This window comes from Megascapheus bottae, chromosome 8, assembly GCF_031878675.1.
Source record: "Megascapheus bottae isolate mThoBot1 chromosome 8, mThoBot2.hap1, whole genome shotgun sequence".
NCBI classification, from domain to species: domain Eukaryota; kingdom Metazoa; phylum Chordata; class Mammalia; order Rodentia; family Geomyidae; genus Megascapheus; species Megascapheus bottae.
The window spans coordinates 23,075,046-23,095,323 of NC_143516.1; the positions used below are offsets into that span (position 1 = coordinate 23,075,046).

General features: G+C 38.1%; 1 protein-coding gene across 1 annotated transcript in view; it reads right to left on the reverse strand.

The window, feature by feature from the left end:
- Positions 1 to 15,628: 15,628 nt before the first annotated feature.
- Enpp3 (ectonucleotide pyrophosphatase/phosphodiesterase 3) overlaps positions 15,629 to 20,278 on the reverse strand; it is a 69,096-nt gene continuing 64,446 nt past the window's right edge. The window contains exon 25 of the mRNA XM_090338113.1: positions 15,629 to 15,888. Coding sequence (XP_090194239.1) covers positions 15,718 to 15,888 — 171 coding nt within the window. The 3' untranslated portion in view covers positions 15,629 to 15,717. The remainder of the gene's footprint in view (positions 15,889 to 20,278) is intronic.

Below are 20,278 nucleotides of genomic sequence, written 5' to 3' on the forward strand. Positions count from 1 at the left end.
ATCAGGCTTCTATTCCTTTAAAACCTATGGTTACCTTTAAATTAGTTGTGGTTTATAAAGGCCCTCCTTAATTGCAATGTTCATGAAGAAAAGAACCCTTTCAGAGAGACCTCAGAAAAATACGTGAAAAGGTTCTTTGAAAGCTATCGCATTTGGAAACTGACTTTCGATGAGCTGCTTCTTGCTTCAGTGATTGGCTAAAATATATTCAATGACTTTGTCTTTATTTTTAATATTTCATAGTTCACTTTTCCCAGTCTTTGTGAATAAACCAAATCTCTTCCTGATATTCCCTTTGCAAGGAAGCAGACAACATGAGACCCAACATTCCTTTTCCATGGTAACTTGTGCAGCAGATCCTGCAAAGCCAAGGCTCTGTGGTTAGAGAGCCCATAGGCATGAATTTAAGAGCTATTTCAGAAAGCAGACATTGAGAGAGCCCAATGCCAGTGATTCATGTCTGTGATTCTAGCTACTCAGGAGGCTGAGATCTGAGGATCATGGCTCAAAGCTAACACCAAGGAAGAAACTCTGAGACTCTTACCCCCAAACATAAACACACACACACACACACACACACACACACACACACACACACACACACACACACACTCGGCTACTTGAGCTATGGCTCTAGTACAGAATTAGCTTTAAGCACAAAAGCTCAGAGACAGCACCCAGAGTTAAAGCCCCAGAACCAACACAAAAAGAGAGGGAGCAGAAAGAGAGAGAGAGAGAGAGAGAGAGAGAGAGAGAGAGAGAGAGAGAGAGAGAGAGAGAGAGAGAGAGAGAGAGAGAGAGAGAGGGAGAGAGAGAGAAATGGACATGGAAATGTGACCTGTATCCAATGGTGGAATATTATGGTTTAGGATTAGACAATAGACAGGATTTGTGTTTTCTCAGTAACTGCCTTGATGCCCCTCCCTGCTTGGATGGAAGAGGAGGCGGGGACACGCAGGATTCCAGTCACAGATCCAGTTCATCAGTCCCATGGGCTCTCCAACCAGAACCATGCCAGTCCTTCTCTCCTTCCAAGTGGTTCTTTGTTAATACTGTCACCAAGTATTTACATGTCAGGAACTATAGATGTAACTTAAGTTCATGATTGTATGCAATTCCCACAGCAACCTCTTTTTTCTCATTACTTATTTTAGTTTTTAAAATTTATTTTATTTTGAGATAGAGGCTGAGCAAGGTTGCTTCAGTAATTTGTTGCTAAGTAGTGACAGAGCCCAGAACCCTAGATCTTCATGGTTATGCTAAAATGCTTCTTCTCTCTGAGTTTCCCAAAGAGTCCAAAGTCCATAGATGACTGAATTCAATCTACCAAATCCTAAGGAAAAGGAAAACCCCAGGTAGGTTATAATTTGGGAGCTAGGCTATCTGGCCACTAAAAACCCAAGGAATCTTATGTCAGGAAACAGGAGCTGTGGCGGGTATAGGCTGAGTCTTCAGGGTCATAGACTCAGCCACAGCCTGGTAGAAAAGCCAAAGGCACTGAGAGATGAATCTCATCTTTCCCTGTTCTTTTACATTTTTGTTTCATTTTCTTGTTAGCTTTTGGGCTTTAGAAACCTGCCAGAAAAGCCTGAGAACAGCCTTGGGAGACCTTGTGGCAGTCCCCCATAAGAGTGGTTAGCCAGACTCCTCAAACTCCCATGCAGGTCATGGAGACTTGTCTGTTAGGAGCAGCTCAAAGATACTCTTTCAACCAAGATCATTAGTTTAGCACCAAGGAGCCATTGTGCTTTAGAATGCTTACCATTGATTACTAGGTCAAGATAAGGATTTCTCTCTTTTTTTTCCCCCTTGAGACCTCTGATAGTACCGGACTTTTGATCTCCTGAAATAGATATAGTCTTTCCCATTGAGAGTGATGTGGAGAGAAAGGGGAGGGAGGCGAGTATGAATAAATGTCCATTGTACTACTTTTCAACAATCCTGTTTACACCTTCAGTCTTCACATAAGCCACAGGCATGTTATCACTCACTGTTACAGCTGAGAGCAAGACTCCAAAGACAAGCAAAGGCCCTCCTGAAAGGCTTTTCCCACCAAGTAATTTGATGATTAGAAACTAGCCAAACCAATGGCATTCCTCTTTAACATATATTTTCTCCCTTTTCTCCCCTTCGTGCATTCTACATATAATCCTGACAGGAAACTTAGAAAACACATAAAAAAAGATTATAGGTAAATTAAAATCAGACATAGCTGCCCTTCAAATAATTCTGTACTGTATCTTCCAAACTTTTATATTAAAATATAAACTGACATCTTTTCAGACAAAAAAAATGGATCAAGTTCTACACATGACTTTGTAACTTGCTCTGAATAAGATAACATGAAGAACTTTTCAATGGAAAAAAATGGCAATTTCTCTTCCCTACAGACTAAACAAGCATACCATCTTGTATTATTATTTCACATTTTCCAATGCTGACCTCATGAAACACGGCTGAAGTTCAAAGTAAACCTTAAGGCTTTTGAACTACTTTCCTTTAGAAAGATGGCATCCATTAGCAGTTTCACTAGCAGTGGGGAATGTTCAATAAAGAGCCCTGGAATAATTCTGCATGAGGAAAAAGGATTTTAACTGTTCTACCATTAGCTCATCCCTCCATTCACACTCCGGGACTCTTAACAATATGAGACAGATAATGTTATTACTGTGAATACCCGGTTGCCCTCATCTCAGATTTGTTTTTTGCCAGTCCTGGGCATTAAGGTCTAGGCCTGAGTATTTTCCCTGAGCTTTCTCAAGACTAGAACTCTACCACTTGAGCCACAGCACCACTTCTGGCTTTTTTTTCTATAGATGTATTACTGAAGGTCTTTGTGCATACTAAGCAAGCACTATGTCAGAACAATAGGAAGTCCTGGGAGCCTTCCAAGCAGCCATTGAAATCATGTGCAATGTGTTAAGAAAGAAAAGCAAAAGCCAGCATGTGTGCTCAAGAAGCTGAAATCAAGTGGATCATGGTTGTCGTTTACCCTGAACAAAAACCATTATCAAGACCTTATCTCAACCAGTAAAAAGCTTAGCATACTGACACATGTTTGTCATCCCAGCTATGGTAGAAGGATCATGATCCAGGTGAGCCTGGGCAAAAAAAATTGAGATACTATTTTTAAAAATCCACATTTTCAAAGCCAAACTCCTGTCTTTCCCCAAATCTTTTATCTTTAAGAGACAGGAAATACCACCTGCCTAAGTTCAGAAACCTTGATAAACTCATGACTTCTTCATTTTCTCAAACTCCTCTAACTTCTGTCCCACAAAAGCAATTGACTACCACATCCATTCAGGCATTCTCCTTCTTTCTTTCACATAACTCTCCATTTGCCTGCCCCTTTCAGGCCTTATTATCTCTCATCAGAGAAATGACTATTCTTTCTTATGACTGTTCTTATATCAATGATGGCAGATACAAATTCAAGTTGCTAAATTACATTTTAGTTTCTGATATATAACCAATAATTTTTCAGTCTTTAGTCTTTCTCAGATATTGTACAGGCAACATGCAATTTATCTGGTGGCCCTTCCATATTGCCTTAGAAGTGAGCAGACAGACCTTATCATGGTATCCCATTCTTTCTATCTTCAAATGAGCTTATTGATTACCAACTCAAGTTCAAGTTCTTTGGATAGTATACAAAGCCCTCCATGGTATGGCTCTTCTTTTCCTCTTCAGTCTTCCCTCACAAATCTCTCCTTATTCACTTGGCTCCAGATATGCCAGTGTTCTTACTCCTGGAACCTATCGAGCTATGCTCTGCCATGGGACTTGAAGGTCCAGCTACCTGGACCTCACCCAGATTTTTTAATGGCTTATTAAAATTCACTTTCCTGGGGCTGGAAGTTTGGCCTAGTGATAGAGTGCTTGCTTAGCATGCAGGAAGACCTAGGTTTGATTCCTCAGTACCACATACATAGAAAAAAAAAGCCAGAAGTAGGGCTGTGGCTCAAGTGGTAGAGCTCTAGCCTTGAGAAAGCTGAAGGCCTGTGCTTAGGCTCTGAGCCTAAGCCTAGGACTGGCCAAAACAAATTCACTTTCCTAGAGAAACCTGTGGCAGGCATTCTATCTACAGAAGCACCAGGTTATTCTTCATCTTGGTCCTGATTTTTCTCTTATAGCCTTTTTTCCAATCTGCACATATCTTGTTTATTTGAATATTAGTCATATCCATCTATTTCCCATGTTTTCATTGGAATGTAAAGTGTGTGAGAGCAAGGACTGCTTGTTTACCACTGCACCACACATTTGACACAGCTTCTGACACTTGGTTTTTGTTTTATAAATATTACAAGACAAGGAATAAGGACATGAATAAGAGAATGAACAAGTAAATGAATAGTTAAGCTCTTTAGACATGAGTTCTTTTTGAGTCTTTGCTCATTCCTGGAACTCCATACCGTGTTTTGGTCAACTTGAATGCCATAGTGAAATAACATAAACTGGTTAGTTTAAAGCAAGAAACATAGAAGTTCTCAGTTCTGGGGGCTGGAAGTCGAATTTTAAAGTACCAGCATGGTTAGTTTCTGATAAGAACTTTTTTCCTGGCTTGCAGATTGCTAAATTCTCAACATGTACAGACATGTCTTTTTCTTATGATAGAGAATGAAAAAGTCTATTCTTGCAGGGCCTTGAATCCTACTCCATGGAGCCTACCCTTATGACCTCATGCAATCCTAATGACATCTGATTAACATCATCACACTGAGAGACAGAGTTTCCACCTTATGAATTTGAGGAGGCCAAACTATAGTTGATAATACTTATGCCTTCTTCCCTCTGTCTGCTAAAGAAGCACTATCTCAGGTGAATCACGTCTTCCTTTGGATTTTATCTTCAATACTGAACACTTGTAGTACTTTACAGTAACTAGTGTCTTAGTGACGACCTCCCTCATAAAGACTGTCAGCTACTTAGAGGAAGCTTTGCCTGGTACACTATCTATTATGTAGAAAAGATTTGATAAACATCCATTGACTGAATAAATAATTGGCTGAATGAATTCCAACATCTAAGAAAGCACCCCAAATGACTTAATATTCTATATTAATTGAATCACATTCTGAGACACTGTAGATTATGATGACTTCAATATTTGACTTTGGGGAAAAATACAATTTAACCCACAATTTAATGTAATTTAATCAACAGTGCAATCTCTGCTATGCATATAAGAAAAGTGACAGGAAGAGCAGGGTGACAGCAGAAAGCAAAAAGACAACTGAGGCAGGGAGTTTGGCCTAGTGGTAGAGTGTGTGCCTAGCATGCATGAAGATCCGGGTTGGATTCCTCGGTATCACATACATAGAAAAAAGCTGGAAGTGGTGCTGAGACTCAACCAAGGACAGTGCTCAGGCCCTGAGCTCAAGCCCAGGACTGGCAAAAAAAAGACAACTGAATAAAACCTGAAACCAAAGAAAAGAGATGATAGTTGCAGGGGTAGGGGAAGCAAAAGGTAAGTACCCTCCCCACACACATACACACTAAATTTTTTAACAGAAGACTAAACAAAAAGGCAGGATACACTCATGTTAATGAACATGGTCTTTAGCAAAACACCTGGTTATATTTAGAACAGCCAATTTCAAGGAATAGGAAAGGCTATAATACATTTTATAAAGTAATCCTTCAATTATGGTTTTTAAATTTTGCTTCTTAGAAGGTGAGCTTCCAGGCACACCAAAAAGCTAACTGCTTGAGAATGTTGGAGAGGGGTGACAATGATCACAGTATAGTGTATTCATTAACTAGTTCATTTAATGAAAACTCCTTTGTACAAAAAAAGGTTTTAAAAAGGAAAAGACTCCACTCCCAACAATGGTGCCAATGGTTTCTGATAAGTTACATTTCAAAGTAAATTACCACCAACCATCAAGAAGGAATGAAAAGATGGACTATCAAGTGGTCCAAAAAATTAAGGTAAAAGGAAAAAAAAACATTAATTCCGCTGAGAAACAGCTATGTGTAAAATAAAGCATGTTCTTTCATTTTTGTTCTTACTCTGAGGTTCCCTTCTTCACCACCTACCTTTAGGACATTTGCTTGGATATCCTGGAAGAATGAATCACCATGTGTAAGGAAACCTAGGGCTACTGGCTTCTTGGAAATCTCAAAAGTGACTCACATTTCATAGGTTTGTGTCTTTAACAAATTTATTTGGGAAAAAAAATGTGTCATGTTTCCTAAATACACACCATGTCTGCTGAGGTTTAAATTATGTCAAGAATTTTAAACACAAACAGTACATGGCTTGTTAAAGCTTCAGTGTGTTATGCTGTATAGTTTTTGTAGCCACAGAACAGCAATAGAAAAGTGTACATTCTGATATTAGCAGTGATTGATACTTGGTGGCATGCCCACTGTTTACTTCCTTTGGCTGTCAATATTTTTCTGTTTAACGTAAACATTTATACTTTATAATAAACGAAGTCGCTGTGATATTTAGATTTTAAGGTAAGGTTTTAAATTTAAATCAAGTATCTTAATTTATCTTTCCTTATACCTGAAGTTTCTTTGATGATTGAACTGTTCATTGTCCATTTGTAAGATTTTCTAGTTTCCCATTAAGAATTGACTGTGTGTTTAACTTTCTGTTAATTACACAGACATAAAAGAAAGCATATGTAAAACCTAGGAAATTATTGCCTTTTGTTTCACTCACTACCCTCGGTATAGACTAAAAATGTAGAGAGCAGATTACCTGGTAATATAATGGTGTTTCTAACTAAAAAGCAGTAGACCACTGCCTGAAAGTATAAGTAACCCAGATGTATTTAAAATTCTATGGTTATTTTTTCTTCTCCCTTAGTATCCACTCTAAAATCTAACTCAATGCTTTTGTCACCATTCCCAACAAATCCAACACGAGAATGTATGTGTAATTAATACCAAATCTATTGAGTTTTGGTAGGGGGAACTAAGGAAAAATTATACCATATACCACCAAGTAGAACTTAAAAGTTAAGCTCCACTATTGGTTTCCAAATTACCTTCTAAATTACCTTCTCATTTCTGCCCCTCAAAAAAAAATCTCTATATCCTAATATTCAAATCCAAACTTTGATTTGAATCCCAAAGTTACCAAAGAGAAACTGAGGTAGGTAGTCAACAAAACCCTAGACCAACAGCATCTATCTTCACTGCAACAAAACCATACAAAAAATAAAAACAAAATGCAGGTCAATAACTGTTGAGTGTTAGTCAAGTCTGATCTTGGAATGTTTTACTTTCTATCTGAAGGGATGTAGGTAAGAAATAAATATAGAAGCCAACATAATTAAATGAAACCACTGTTAAATAAGCAGTTCGTGTTGGGAGGGATATGGTAATGATGTAGCTAAGGGATTATTTTCACCAGCAGGATGAATATACAATATAGTTATATATCCATAAAGACATATGGACAATACTGAGTATAATATACAATTTTGTTTCTAACTTGCCCTTTTCCTGAACTCTGATTTCTGATAAGAATTAACTGGCTAGCCCTGGTGACCTAGATGAATGGTGCTTACTTTCTCTATGCAAAAACCCTCTGGGAATCATCATTCAAAATTCAACAGTTTGTCAAAGAGAAGACTACAGCCCTCCCTGAACACAGTAATTATGTGAGATGATGAATATGTCAATTTTCCTGACTATAATAACTATTTCAGTATGTATATCAAAATGTATCATGTATGTTAGAGACACAAAATACAATAAACTCTTTTAAAAACACACTGCAGGTGTCCCTGGAAATGCATAGAGCCTTCCCACACAAATATTTTTAATAAAAAAATTTAAAGTAAGTACTAAAAATTTTTTCCTCTCTAGTTTAACACTAATCAGATGGATTTTAATTAGAAATATGGAGAAAACTTCTACTGTCCCACAATATTTCTGTGTCCCAGAACTATGTAAAACAGAGAGTAGAAAAGATTTACCTTGATTGCTGTCATGAATCCAAATTCAAGCTTTTTCCACTATTTACCCCATCACTCAGTCACCATTTAGTAATTGCTCCATTACTATGCCTAAGCGTGTGGGCCTTGGCTTGTAAAGCTGGAGTGGGAAACAGCCTGTAAAGTTTCCATCAAATCCTTCTCAACTGCAGACAGGTCTTGAGTCATCCTGGCCTCCCCTTGGTTATTGAAGTTATACGAAAAGTTTCCTCTACTCTCTCGCCTGCTACTACTTCCAGACAACTGCTTCTTTGGGGGTCCTATGTGCTGCCTTTTCTTAATTGTTTTTTGAAACACAAGAGAGTTTTATTTTTCTCCCACATTTTTACTGTTTTATATTTTCAAAATGTATGTTTGCATATTATCTAGATTATCCTTTAAAAAAATAAAAAAGGTAACACTTTAGATTTTACTATTCAATCTCCTCATTAAGCCAGACTCTTTCTCAAAACTTAAGCCGGGCTCCCAGTCTCGGGTCCCCATCTAGGGTTGTTCCAGACATTCCTAATGAATGCATTGCTCTGCTCGTCACCCTGGATGACCTTGTGCTGGCCCTTCTCCCGGTATTGGCATCTCATCCTCAAAGTTTTACTTCACAGTTCTCAGACTACTAAGAGAAGAGGAGCCTCAGATGACTTCTCTTAGCTTATAGTAGAAGTGGTTTCAGTCCACTATGCACTCCTTCCATGACATGCTGCATCGCCACAGGCCCTAAACCAGCAGGGACTAAAACTTCTAAACCTGTGGAGCCATAGCAACCTTTAACTTCATACATTCATTATCTTGGGTATTTAGTTACAGTGATGGAAAGCTAACATGCTTAGATGCCATCAAGGAAGGAAAGAAAGAACGAATGAATGAACGAACGAAAAAAGGAAAGGAAAGGAAAGGAAGGAAAGAAAGGAAAGGAAAGGAAAGAGTATGTTCAGTATACTCACATTGTAAGGTCAGACACTTCATGCAGAATTAGATTTTTGGTTAAAACTTTTTCATTGCCTGCCGTCATATGATGACTCTTTGCCATAGATTTGAATATAGTTAATTATGAGTTTGAGTTTTGGCTTTTCAATATGCCAGCTGTACACTTTAGGCATTCTCCAGCATACATGTGCAGCTGAAGAAAAAGAGAAAGATTAGAATTGAATAGAACATATTTAAACTTAACAAATGACATTACTGCCTACTTCTACCCAAAGACTCTCTCATAGTTAAGCAATGCTCAAACTCTCGGGTATAGGTTAAACCATATTTAATCAACAATATAACACTATTAAATAGATTAATTATGAAAAATAATCCCTTTCATATGATTTCTCCAAACTCTAGAACATAAAAATAATTATTCTTGAGGCAATTGCTAAAGGATATGTTCAGATTGACTAGAATGCAGGCCACCGCATTTGTTTTCATCTGCACCTGGGAGGAGACTATGTCCTATGGCAGAGGGACTCAGAGTATCTACGAAGTGGGACAAAAAGAACAAACTGACTGAGCACAAATTGAAAAATAAATGTTCCTTTGTTTCATAAGATAAACCCACGAGGGATTTGCGAGGCTGTGAAATGTCTTCTAATTGTCATGAAGCTAACCCCACGTCCTTGAACACAAGGGGCTCCCGTTAGCATTGAGGGTTTCACCTTTTACTTCCTTACAGTCTCTGCTCACACTTTACCCTCTCAACACCCACCTGATTTTCCTGATTTTAATCTTTTGCAGTCTGCACCCCACAATTCTGCATTTCACTTCCCTCCCCATTCTTTTACTATGTATTAATTTTATTCCTGTTTTATTTCTTTGCCACTCCATAACTTTCTAACATATGATTTTTTGTGATATCTATTGTTAATGACCCATCTTCCCTGCTGGAATATATAAGTTCTCAAGGATGGGAATTTTGTCAGGTTTCTTCAGTGATCATTCCAAACCACTAGTGTCTGGAGTGCAGGAGACGCTCAGTAAACACAAGGTAAATGAATAGATTTGATGAGATCTTGAACAGGCTACATATGAAACTGAAGGACAGGGTTAAATAGATGGTCCAAATGGAAAGGGACCAAAAGGCAGAAAGGTACCAGGTCTTTGTGATGGGTTGGTTCTCAACCCAAGGACAGTGCTCAGGCCCTGAGTTCAAGGCCAAGGACTGACAAAAAATAAAATAAAATAAATTGATTCTCATTTTCTATCCTTGAATTCTGGAAACCTCTATTTAGATGCCAGAGGCCAAAGTAAGAGCTAATAATAAAAAATAAAAAATCACCTCAGAATTACCCATTTTCTGAAAAGAGGAGGATTCTAAAATCTGGAGGATTTAACTGCATCTAATGCCCCAGCTAGTTGATCTGAGCCGCTATGACCATTGAAGTCTTTTTTTAATTTATTTTTGTTTCTTTCAGTATCCCAGAGTAATAAGATGAACTATTCCATAGTTCTTTTTTTTGCCAGTCCTGGGGCTTGAACTCAGGACCTGAGCACTGTCCTTGAGCTTTCTCAAGGTTAGAGCTCTACCACTTGAGCCACAACACCACTTCTGGCTTTTTCTATGTATGTGGTACCAAGAAATCAAACTTGAGTCTTTGTGTATGCTAGGCAAGCACTCTACCACTAGACCAAACTCCCAGTCCCCCATGGTCCTTTTTATTATTATTATAAATTGTGGTGTTAAAGTTAAAATACTCTTGGGTTAGTGATGAATGGGGATTATGATGGAGGCCAAATTAGAAGATCAGCAGAACCACAGACCACGATGGAAGATGCCCCAAATGTGATTCATGAAACCCTGGCAGGAACTATAGGAGTCAAACCTCCAGATCATAGGGCAAAGATCACCCTGCTCCAACCCACAGACCTGAATCACTGAACCTGTACAAACTCAAGTCACAGAAAATGCCTGGTTGATCCAGATTCGTTTACATGACCCCGAGAGTTGATCATATCACAGTGTCATACACGTTGTATGAAGCAACTTGCTGAATCTCATAACTGGAAGAAGTAGGTAGAAAACAATTGCCCTTTCACAGTTAAAAAAAAAAACAAGGCAAAGCAATTGTAGAGTTTAAAGTACCTACCCAGGTCACACAGCTGCAAAGGCAGGATGTAAACCCTGAGATCTACAAGTTAGGTATGAACTCATACTCTATCAATGTATATCCTAGAGTACAATGTACATGATATCTTAGGGGACTATTTTTTCCACACATTTTTATTGTAATTAATAGAAGGGTTACATTATATTCACCAGATAGAAGGAACATTACTTCACATACATTGATACCCTTTCTCATGTCTTGGTCCCCATTCCCCCCACCTCTCATGTTTTCCCCCCTTCCCTATTTGATTTCAAATAACCAAATACACATATATCCAATATATCAGATAACAATATGAGATAACTGAGGGACATCAAAAGAGATGAGAGATAACATAGTATATGAAGGACAACAATCACTCATTATATGGCTTTTGTTTCTATATCCTGGATGTCTTAGGGGACTATTAGAAGCAATCTTTGTAGTTATCATCTTAGGCAGACAAGGGCAAGAGTCGGTCACTATGAAAATCAAAAGGCAAATTGTATTTCAAGAAATAGGATAAAGTGCTACAAGATCTTTGCTTACCCTTAAGAGATTGACAGTATTGTCATACAAGTGATAATAACAAAATGTTATTTGGTAGTAGAAATACCCTTACAAAATGGATTCAGTGTCCTTCCCAGATTTCTCCAAGACCTAGGAATCTTGACTGGTATATTACAAAACCTCAAATGTTAAAATAAAGGATTCAGTTTAGCTCTCAACTCAGTGGTATACTTTCCTATGTGTTATCCAGCCACCTTTTATCCTGTGGGTTAGGATGAGTCTGAATTGTACCAATTCTCTGTCACTGGAAGGTTGAGGTTTGTTGTTGTCCAGAAGTTTGTCCAAATAAGAGTCTACTGATTGAGGGCGTGATTGTGGTCTCTGCTCATGCTGTGTACAAAGGAAGTCCTTTCTTCCAACAGCCTTGTTTGTGTTTTGGAAAACTGTTTCAGTTTATGTCCCATTTCCATTCCCATGCCCTGCCCTCCCAAAGTAAACAGATGACAAGTCATGGTGTGGGGAGAGCACTGGAGCTGCAGGGGTGGGGAGAGAGGCTCCAGAAGGAAAGAGATTTCCCTAGGGCACGAGGGTCCTCAACAAATCCAGTATAATATGGAAATAAACTTCTGTGCCCAAACCACATGGAGTTTACATCAAGATCAACTCCATTTATTAGCATAAACACAGCCTTCTAAAAACTTCCATTTACTGCTTCTAAAATGACCGAACATGAATGTAGATTCTTATACTGAATTCCAGCTTCAATGACTAGCTAAATATGAATCTTTGGGAAGAGGGGTATAACTCACCTACCAAGGGTGAGGCCTTTGGTTAAGTATTGATTCTTTTTTAAATGATGAAGCTTTGGCACATGAGCACATGCACATCTTTATGTCATCCATCTTCACAACCCCTACCCAAACCCCTGAATGAGCAGGGAGAATAGATTTCTACTTGTCTAGAAAACTAACTTGCTTCTAGAGTTTCATTGAAGAAGACCTTCTAAAACCTCTTAGCTCCAATTGCAAGTTTTGATTTTAAGGAGATAATTGCATTAAGAAGACTTTCACCAGGCACAGTGGCTCATGCCTGTAACCATAGTTATTTGCTAGGATTAGGGTACGCTGACATCTGAGGATCACAGTTCAAAGCCAGCTGTGGCACTAAAGTCCATGAGACCCATCTCCAATTAACCACCAGAAAACCGGAAGTGGTGCTGTGGCCCAAGAGGTAGGGTGGTAGTATTGAACTGAAGAGCTCAGGGACAATGCCCAGGTCCAGAGTTCAAGTCCCACGATCGACAAAAAAAAAAAAAAGACTTTCAAAATTTTAACTAGTTCCAGAAAATAAGTTGGTGCTTAGAAATTCTCTTCCTTTCTAAGTCTGCTCCCAAGACCTTAGCTGACCTCCTTTGAGTTAGAAAGTCCCCTTCCACAAACAGTAATTGTGATTCAGTAACATCAGAACTCACAAAATATCATTGTTCTATATGTCTGCCTGCCAAAATATGTGTACCTATGAAAAAATTTACATTCACTTTTGCCAAAAGAAACATACAGCTGAGGAAACAGAAACAAAGAATACTGATTGTATATACAAAGTAGATGGGAAAACACTGGAGGGAGAGGATATTTTTTTTAAGTATCTTTTTTATTTAAATTTTGTTTCTGGAAACATGTTTAAACTTTATATACTCCAAAATATAAAAATTACTAAACAGGATTGGGCAAGTTCTTAGTGGAATATAAAAAGAAATGAAGGAATAACTATATTTCAAATGAATACTGTAATTACAGTCAGGAGGATAAATTATTCCAATTAATTTTAGAGCATAGTATTCTAACTGTAAATTCCTAGTCCAGGGAAACAAACCTTAATCTCTGTTTAGTAAGTATGTTGCTTTCAGTACCACTGCTTAGCAATTTCTAGCCTGTGTGTTGCAAGGCTGAACAAGTGAGAAATATATTGGTGAACCAAGCTGTCGCAGTATATGAAGGGACATCTTAAGGTTAAAAAACATATGCATTTTGGTGGGATAATTAAACTCAAGTATTTTAATTCATTTTGGTGGGATAATTAAACTCATGTATTTTTATTCATGAAGTTAAGAACATAAAAGTTGGAAAAGCATAGGAAATCATGGCACTAGGGCCCATTGAATGGAGCCAAGACTCCTTGCAAAATGGGCCAATTTCAAAATTACTTCAAGGAAAGTAGAAGATGAGCCTGAAATATGTGCCAGAAAGTAAAGAAATACATTCAGTGTGTATATGTGTGTACACATATATTTTGGACTCCTTTACTTAAAGATAGCAAAAGAAAGAAGCAAGGGGGCCAGGAGTTTGGCCTAGTGGTTAAAGTGCTTGTCTAGCATCCTTGAAGACCCGGGTTTGATTCCTCAGTACCATATACATAGAAAAAAGCCGGAAGTGGTGCTGAGGCTCAAGTGGTAGAGTTCTAGCCTTGAGAAAGTCCAAGGACAGTGCTCAGGCCCTGAGCTCAAGCCCAGGACTGGCAAAAAAAAAAAAAAAGAAAGAAAGAAGCAAGGGGAGGGGAGGGAAGGGAAGGGAAGGGAAAGGAAGGGAAGGGGAGGGAAGTCAAGTCTGTCTTTTACGTAGGGAACCAGTGGCTCACACTTAGAATCCAAGCAACTGAGGACATTATGAATCTAAGGATCCCAGTTTGAAGCCAGCCCAGTCAGAAAAGTCCAGGGGACTCCAATTCTGATCAGTCAGCAGAAAGTCAATCTCCTGGCATCAAGACTATCAGCCATGGGCAAGAAAGACCGGAAAGACTACAGGGCCTTTGATTTTGGGTCCCAGTTCTGGCCCACACACTCACACAAAGAAAATATGTCTTCTGAAATTGAAAACATGACTAGGTCTATAAATTATATACTAGTACATGTCAACACTAAACTCTCTGACTGCACTTCTCTACATTAGTGTCTTCCATCTTGGGAAATACAGATAAGTGTGGGAGTAAGAAGTCATAACTACTGCAGTATACTTTTTAGAGTTTTAGGAGACATGGTATAGATATAAATATAAATATACAGAGGAAGTTGACTAACAAAATCTGGGGCTGGGAGGTTGGCCTAGTGCTAGAGTGCTTGCCAAGCATGCACGAAGACCCGGGTTCAATTCCTCCATACCACATACATAGAAAATAAAAAAGCTGGAAGTGGTGCTGAGGCTCAAGTGGTAGAGCTGTAGCTTTGAGCTCAAGCCCAGGACTGGCAAAAAAAAAAAAAGCTGAACTGCAGGTGATACAAGAGTACTTTATAGTGTTCAAGAAACCTTTCCATGTATTTAAAATACTCTTTAAATACTATTTTAAATACAACTAATTTCATTGCTTTTCGATTGCTAAAAGTAAAGTTTCATTGAAGTTACAGTAAAGTTCATTGTAGAATATAGACTGCACAACAGAAATTGCAATTTCCTTCCATGACTAGTTAGGTCATCGATACTCTTTCCCACTGCACACATCTCTTTGTTCTAGGAGGAAATAATGATTGAATTTAAGGTAATTTAATTACTAAATGCTACAAACATTTGTTCCTCCCCCCTCCCTATTTTTTTTACTTGTCCTGAGACTTGAACTCATGACCCAGGTGCTGTCCCTGAACCTTTTTGTGCTCAAGACTTTACCACCTAAGCTACAGTGTCACTTGTGGCTTCTTCTGAATATTGGAGTTGAGAGCCTCTTGGACCTTCCTCCCAGGGCTGGCTTCAAACTACAATCCTCAGCTCTCAGTCTCCTGAGTAACTAGGATTAGAGACATGAGTCACTAGTGCCCAGCTAACATTTCTTATTTCAATAAGAAATATAGGTTAAATATAGGTTTTTATGACATAACAAATATAGACCTGATTCAATTGCCCTATAAGACCTACTTCATTTGTTCTTCATTTTGTTTAAATAATGTTAGGTAGCAAAATAGAAATAAAGACTATAAGTGACCTAACACATATAATAGGAGGGCATAACGTGGCAAAGTTCTCACAAAAATATGAGTTTTAAAATAACACAGGTTCATCGAAATGAAAACAAAGATGAGTACAATAAAACAGAAGTGGCAGAACCTTTAAGGGAGTCACAGAAAAATAGAAACCTTTATTTTATGATTTTCCAACAGAAAATATCATCTACATTTTGGTCAAATTGTTTTATAGGTCACATTAAATAAGGGTTTCAAAGGAGGGTAGGTACGTTTTCAGCCGTAGAATTTCAGAGACAGGCTGTACCGTATCCTGATAAAAGTCAAGACCTGTAAGGAGTTCTACATCTCGGACACGAGCGACATGGGCCCGAAACCTTTCTTCCACCCAGAGATCACCTGTTTTGTTTCCCTGAAAAAGACAAACACAAGACTGTTTTCCATGGGGCATGACTTTTCGTTAATATATTTTATTTCTGATATATCCTTTTGTAATTTTTCTTGCTTTTAAGCCAGATTTGATGTAATTGAATTTTGTTGCTCATTAAAACAAAAAGAGTAAGATATATTAAATGATATACAGGCCGCCATTGAACATACTTTAGCCAATCCTATATTTACTTCAAATAAACAAAATATAATATTGACTTATAAGTTTTCAAACTTACATAAATGACATTGTAGCTGGTATTTTTCAATTATGCTTTTCATTCACCTTTATAATTCATCCAGAGTGATATATCTTGATCTATATGGTTTTGTTGTTGTTGTTGTTGTTGTGTGTGTGTGTGTGTGTGTGTCAGTCGTAGGACTTAAACTCAGAACCTGGGTAGGCTAGCACTCTACCACTTCAGCTACAACACCACTTCCAGCTTTTTCTGAGTAGCCTATTGGAGATAAGTGTCTCATGGACTTTCCTGGCTTTGAACTGGTATCCTCAGATCTCAGCCTCCTGAGTAGCTAGGATTACAGGGGAAAGCCACAGGCACTTGGCTGTTCTTAACAGTAGTTTTAAAATATAATGTAGCCTATTATTCTCATTGTCATACTTTCAAATGTTTCTGGTTGTTATAGTAACTAATTCTCTAATGAATACCATTTTCTCCAATATTTAATAGCATCTATACTTTAGGCACAGAAATGAAATCATTATGTCATAGAATGTATACAATTTCAACTAAAATAGATATTAACATAACATTCCTCAAAATATCTATATTTATTTTACACTCCAGTAGCCAACAGTGTTTTATGTGTGCTCAAATTTTGTTACCCTTAACATTATTAGAGTTCAGTATCTCTTCAGATATTTCTATCCATTTTCCTGCAAATGATATAATTACATTTCTCTTTATGGCCAAATAAAATTTCATTGTGAGTATATACCACGTTGTCTTTATCCACTTCTAGAAAACTTAAGGAGTGGACTTTTCACTAGTTCACTAGCTTAGATATTTACATATTTAATAAAACTTGAGTCTTAGCAAGTTTTTACTATATAAAAATAGTCCAAAAAGTTAGAATGATAGATTTTTGTAATATTTTTATTCCTTATTAATTTTCTATATTATGCACATGATATCTATCATTTTCTATTATTTTAGCAAAGTGAAGTTTCAACTGTTTTCCTTCCTTTCTTTCTCCTGTCTCTCTCTTTCCCTTCCTTTCTTTCCCTTCTTTTTCCTTCCTTTCTTCTTTTTTCTTCCTCCCTCCCTCATTTTCTTTCTCTCTCTCTTTCTCTCTCTCTCTCTTTCTTTTTTCTTGTCCCAAGGCCTGAACTCAGGACCTGAGAGCTGTCCCTCTGTGCACAAGGCTAGTACTCTACCACTTGAGCCACAGCACACTTCTGGATTTTTCCGAGTAGTTTAGTGGAGATAAGAATCTCATGGACTTTCCTATCTGGGCTGGCTTTGACTGCAGTCCTCAGATCTCAGTTTTCTGAGTAGCTGGGGCTACAGGAGTGAGCCACCAGTGCCTAGCTTCAACGTTCATACTTAATTACAGGAAGATGTTTTAATAATTGTCACTTGATTCAAGCCAGTGGGTAAGTGAATTTTTTTTAATTTAATATGCATGCTCAAGACAGGCAGCCATTATGAGAGGCAGGGGAAACATAAGAAAAAGTGCCTTATTCTCTGATGCTCACCATAGGAGTGAATGCATTTACATAACTAGGCAGGGTGCTCTCTTGAGTACAATCTTGCAATGAGAAATTAATGTGTTTTTTGCCTTTTTGCTTAAGTCCATCCATTTTCCTGCAAATTATATAATTTTATTCTTCTTTGTGTCAGAATATTGCTTGATTTTTATGTATGTATATCCCATTTTCTTCATTCTTCCATTGCTTGCAAAATACCTCAGCTGATTCTATTACTTGGCTATAGGGAATTGGGATACAATAAACAACCAGTACAGAGGTATCTCTATTCTTTCATGTAAAGCACTTCCTATTTCTGATGCCTTCTTTCCCATTTTGTTGTTGTTGTCCTGAGGCTTGAACTCAGGGCCTGGACACTGTCCTTGCACTTTGTCAAGGCTAGAGCTCTACCAATTGAGCCACAACACCACTTCTGGCTTTTTCTGTGGTAACAAAGGAATTGAATCTAGAGCTTCATGCATGCTAGGCAAACCTCTACCACTAAAAGAAACTCCTGGCCCCTCCTAGAATCTCTCTTCTAGCTTATTTGTTATCCAGCTGATTAAATGTTTACAGAATACCTAATAATCTTCCTTGTCTAAAGTCTCAATTAACAACCATAAGTACCACACATACTTATTTATATGAAATGTTCATGCTCAAATTTTTACACAAAGGAAGTCAGTTGCACCATCTAACCTAAACAGAAGCCACAAGCAGGCGAGACTGCAGTCCTAAATGCAGGATAGCAGCCCCATCTATGTGGAGGCTTTATGAGATATTTAAATACATGCTTCCACCATCTATAAAATATATTGTCATTATATCTCTTTCCCTGACATACAAATACAAGAATTGTATTCCCTTATCATAGAGCTTAATTTGTTAGAGATTTCCCATTACTGGAGCTTGCCCTCAGGAACTCAAGTTCTCACTTGCCTTTTTTGTTCAAGACTTGCATTCTACCGTTTGAGCAACAGTTCCATTTCTTGCTTTTTGCTGGTTACTTGGAGAATAAAAGTCTCATGGGCTTTCCTGCCTATGTTGGATTTGACCTGCTGTTCTCAGATGTCAGCCTCCTGAGTAGATAGAATACAGGCAAGAGCTACCAGTGCCTACTTGTTTTGCTTTATACTCGATGTGAATAGTTGGGAGTGAAGGTGTATGACATGCAAAAGAAGACAAAATTTATTTTGAGGAATCGTGGTACAGCCAGGTGGTAGATCATCTGCCTGCCATGTTTAAGGCCTTGGGTTCAATCTCCCAAAATTCAAAAAAAAAAAAAAAGAAAAAGAAAAGTTCATTTTCACAAGTTCTGACAGAAGGTCACATGGGCCTAGATCAGCAAGGACAAGCAGTCTTTTCATTGCATATCATTCAAATAAGTCCACCCTGGCTACCTTGGCTATCGTTCCCACCACTCTGTGGTTAAGAGTACCACACTAATCTGTATTCAATGCCAGCCCCCAGAAGAGGAAGTGGAAAAGGATGGCTTGCTCTTGTTTTAACTGAACAAGGTGCTGATGAGAAAAAAAAATGGGAAGAAAATTCCACTTAAAACATCTCCTGATCATTTCCTGTTTAGAAACTCTTCTTGCTTCACTTTAGGATTGTGAGGGACACACTACTCCAACCAGTCCATTCAAATCCTATCAGTAGACCCAGTTAAAATGTCACCTTCCTAGAAGAATTTCTCCTTTGCTATCCTGCAGTGATTTTCCTACTCCTTCTCTGCCCTTTCATATTTTGCTTCGCTTCTATGTGCCAATACATCTCAGAAGATATTATATGATACCTATAGCCACATTGTTGAATACCTGCAAGAATAGACGTGACTCTCAATCTGCCCCAAACCCTAAGCTTTAATTCTAGCATTTCATAGAAAATAAGAATTCTCATGTGAACACCCATTCGCACAAGCCTGATATGCCTAAATTTAGCCATTCTATTTACATTCAGAAGAGTTCTCATTTCTCCTTTTATATCTTTGCTGGTCTTGGGGCTTGATCTCTGGGCCTGAGTGCTGTCCCTGAGCTCTTCAGCTCAAAGCTAACACACTTCCCCTTGAGCTATAGTGCCACTTCCCATTTTCTAGTAGTTAATTGGAGATAAGAGTCTCATGGACTTTAGTGCCCAGGCTGGCTTTGAACCTTGATCCTCAGATCTCAGCCTCCTGAGTAGCTAGGATTACAGGTATGAGCCACCACACCCTACTGGTTTCTGACTCTTTCGCTCATTGGTTGATGCTTTACCACCTGAGCCACCTCCAAGCTTATTCTCTTTAGATTTTACCTAATTACCTGCAATGAAAGTCTCTGATTTATCTGTGAGTTCCTTCACTCCTGGAGCTGTCATGTGCTATGACTCACCGGTTGCTCTCTATTCTACAAACCCTATTCCTACTCTTCCCAAGCTACTCACATTTTGTTTAGCATTTGGGATCAAGATAAGTTTCCACCTTTACATAACTTCCAGCCAAATGTGTTTTTAATCCTAACACAACAATATTTCATAAATGATGTTGATTTTGTGACATCTCTTAGTATTCAATTGCTTTATTTTAAAAATAATGGTTGCATTATTAAATGACCATATATAGATAAATAAGCATGATAAATAAATGCGATATATCTCATTTTTTTCGCTTATGATACTGTGTACTTAA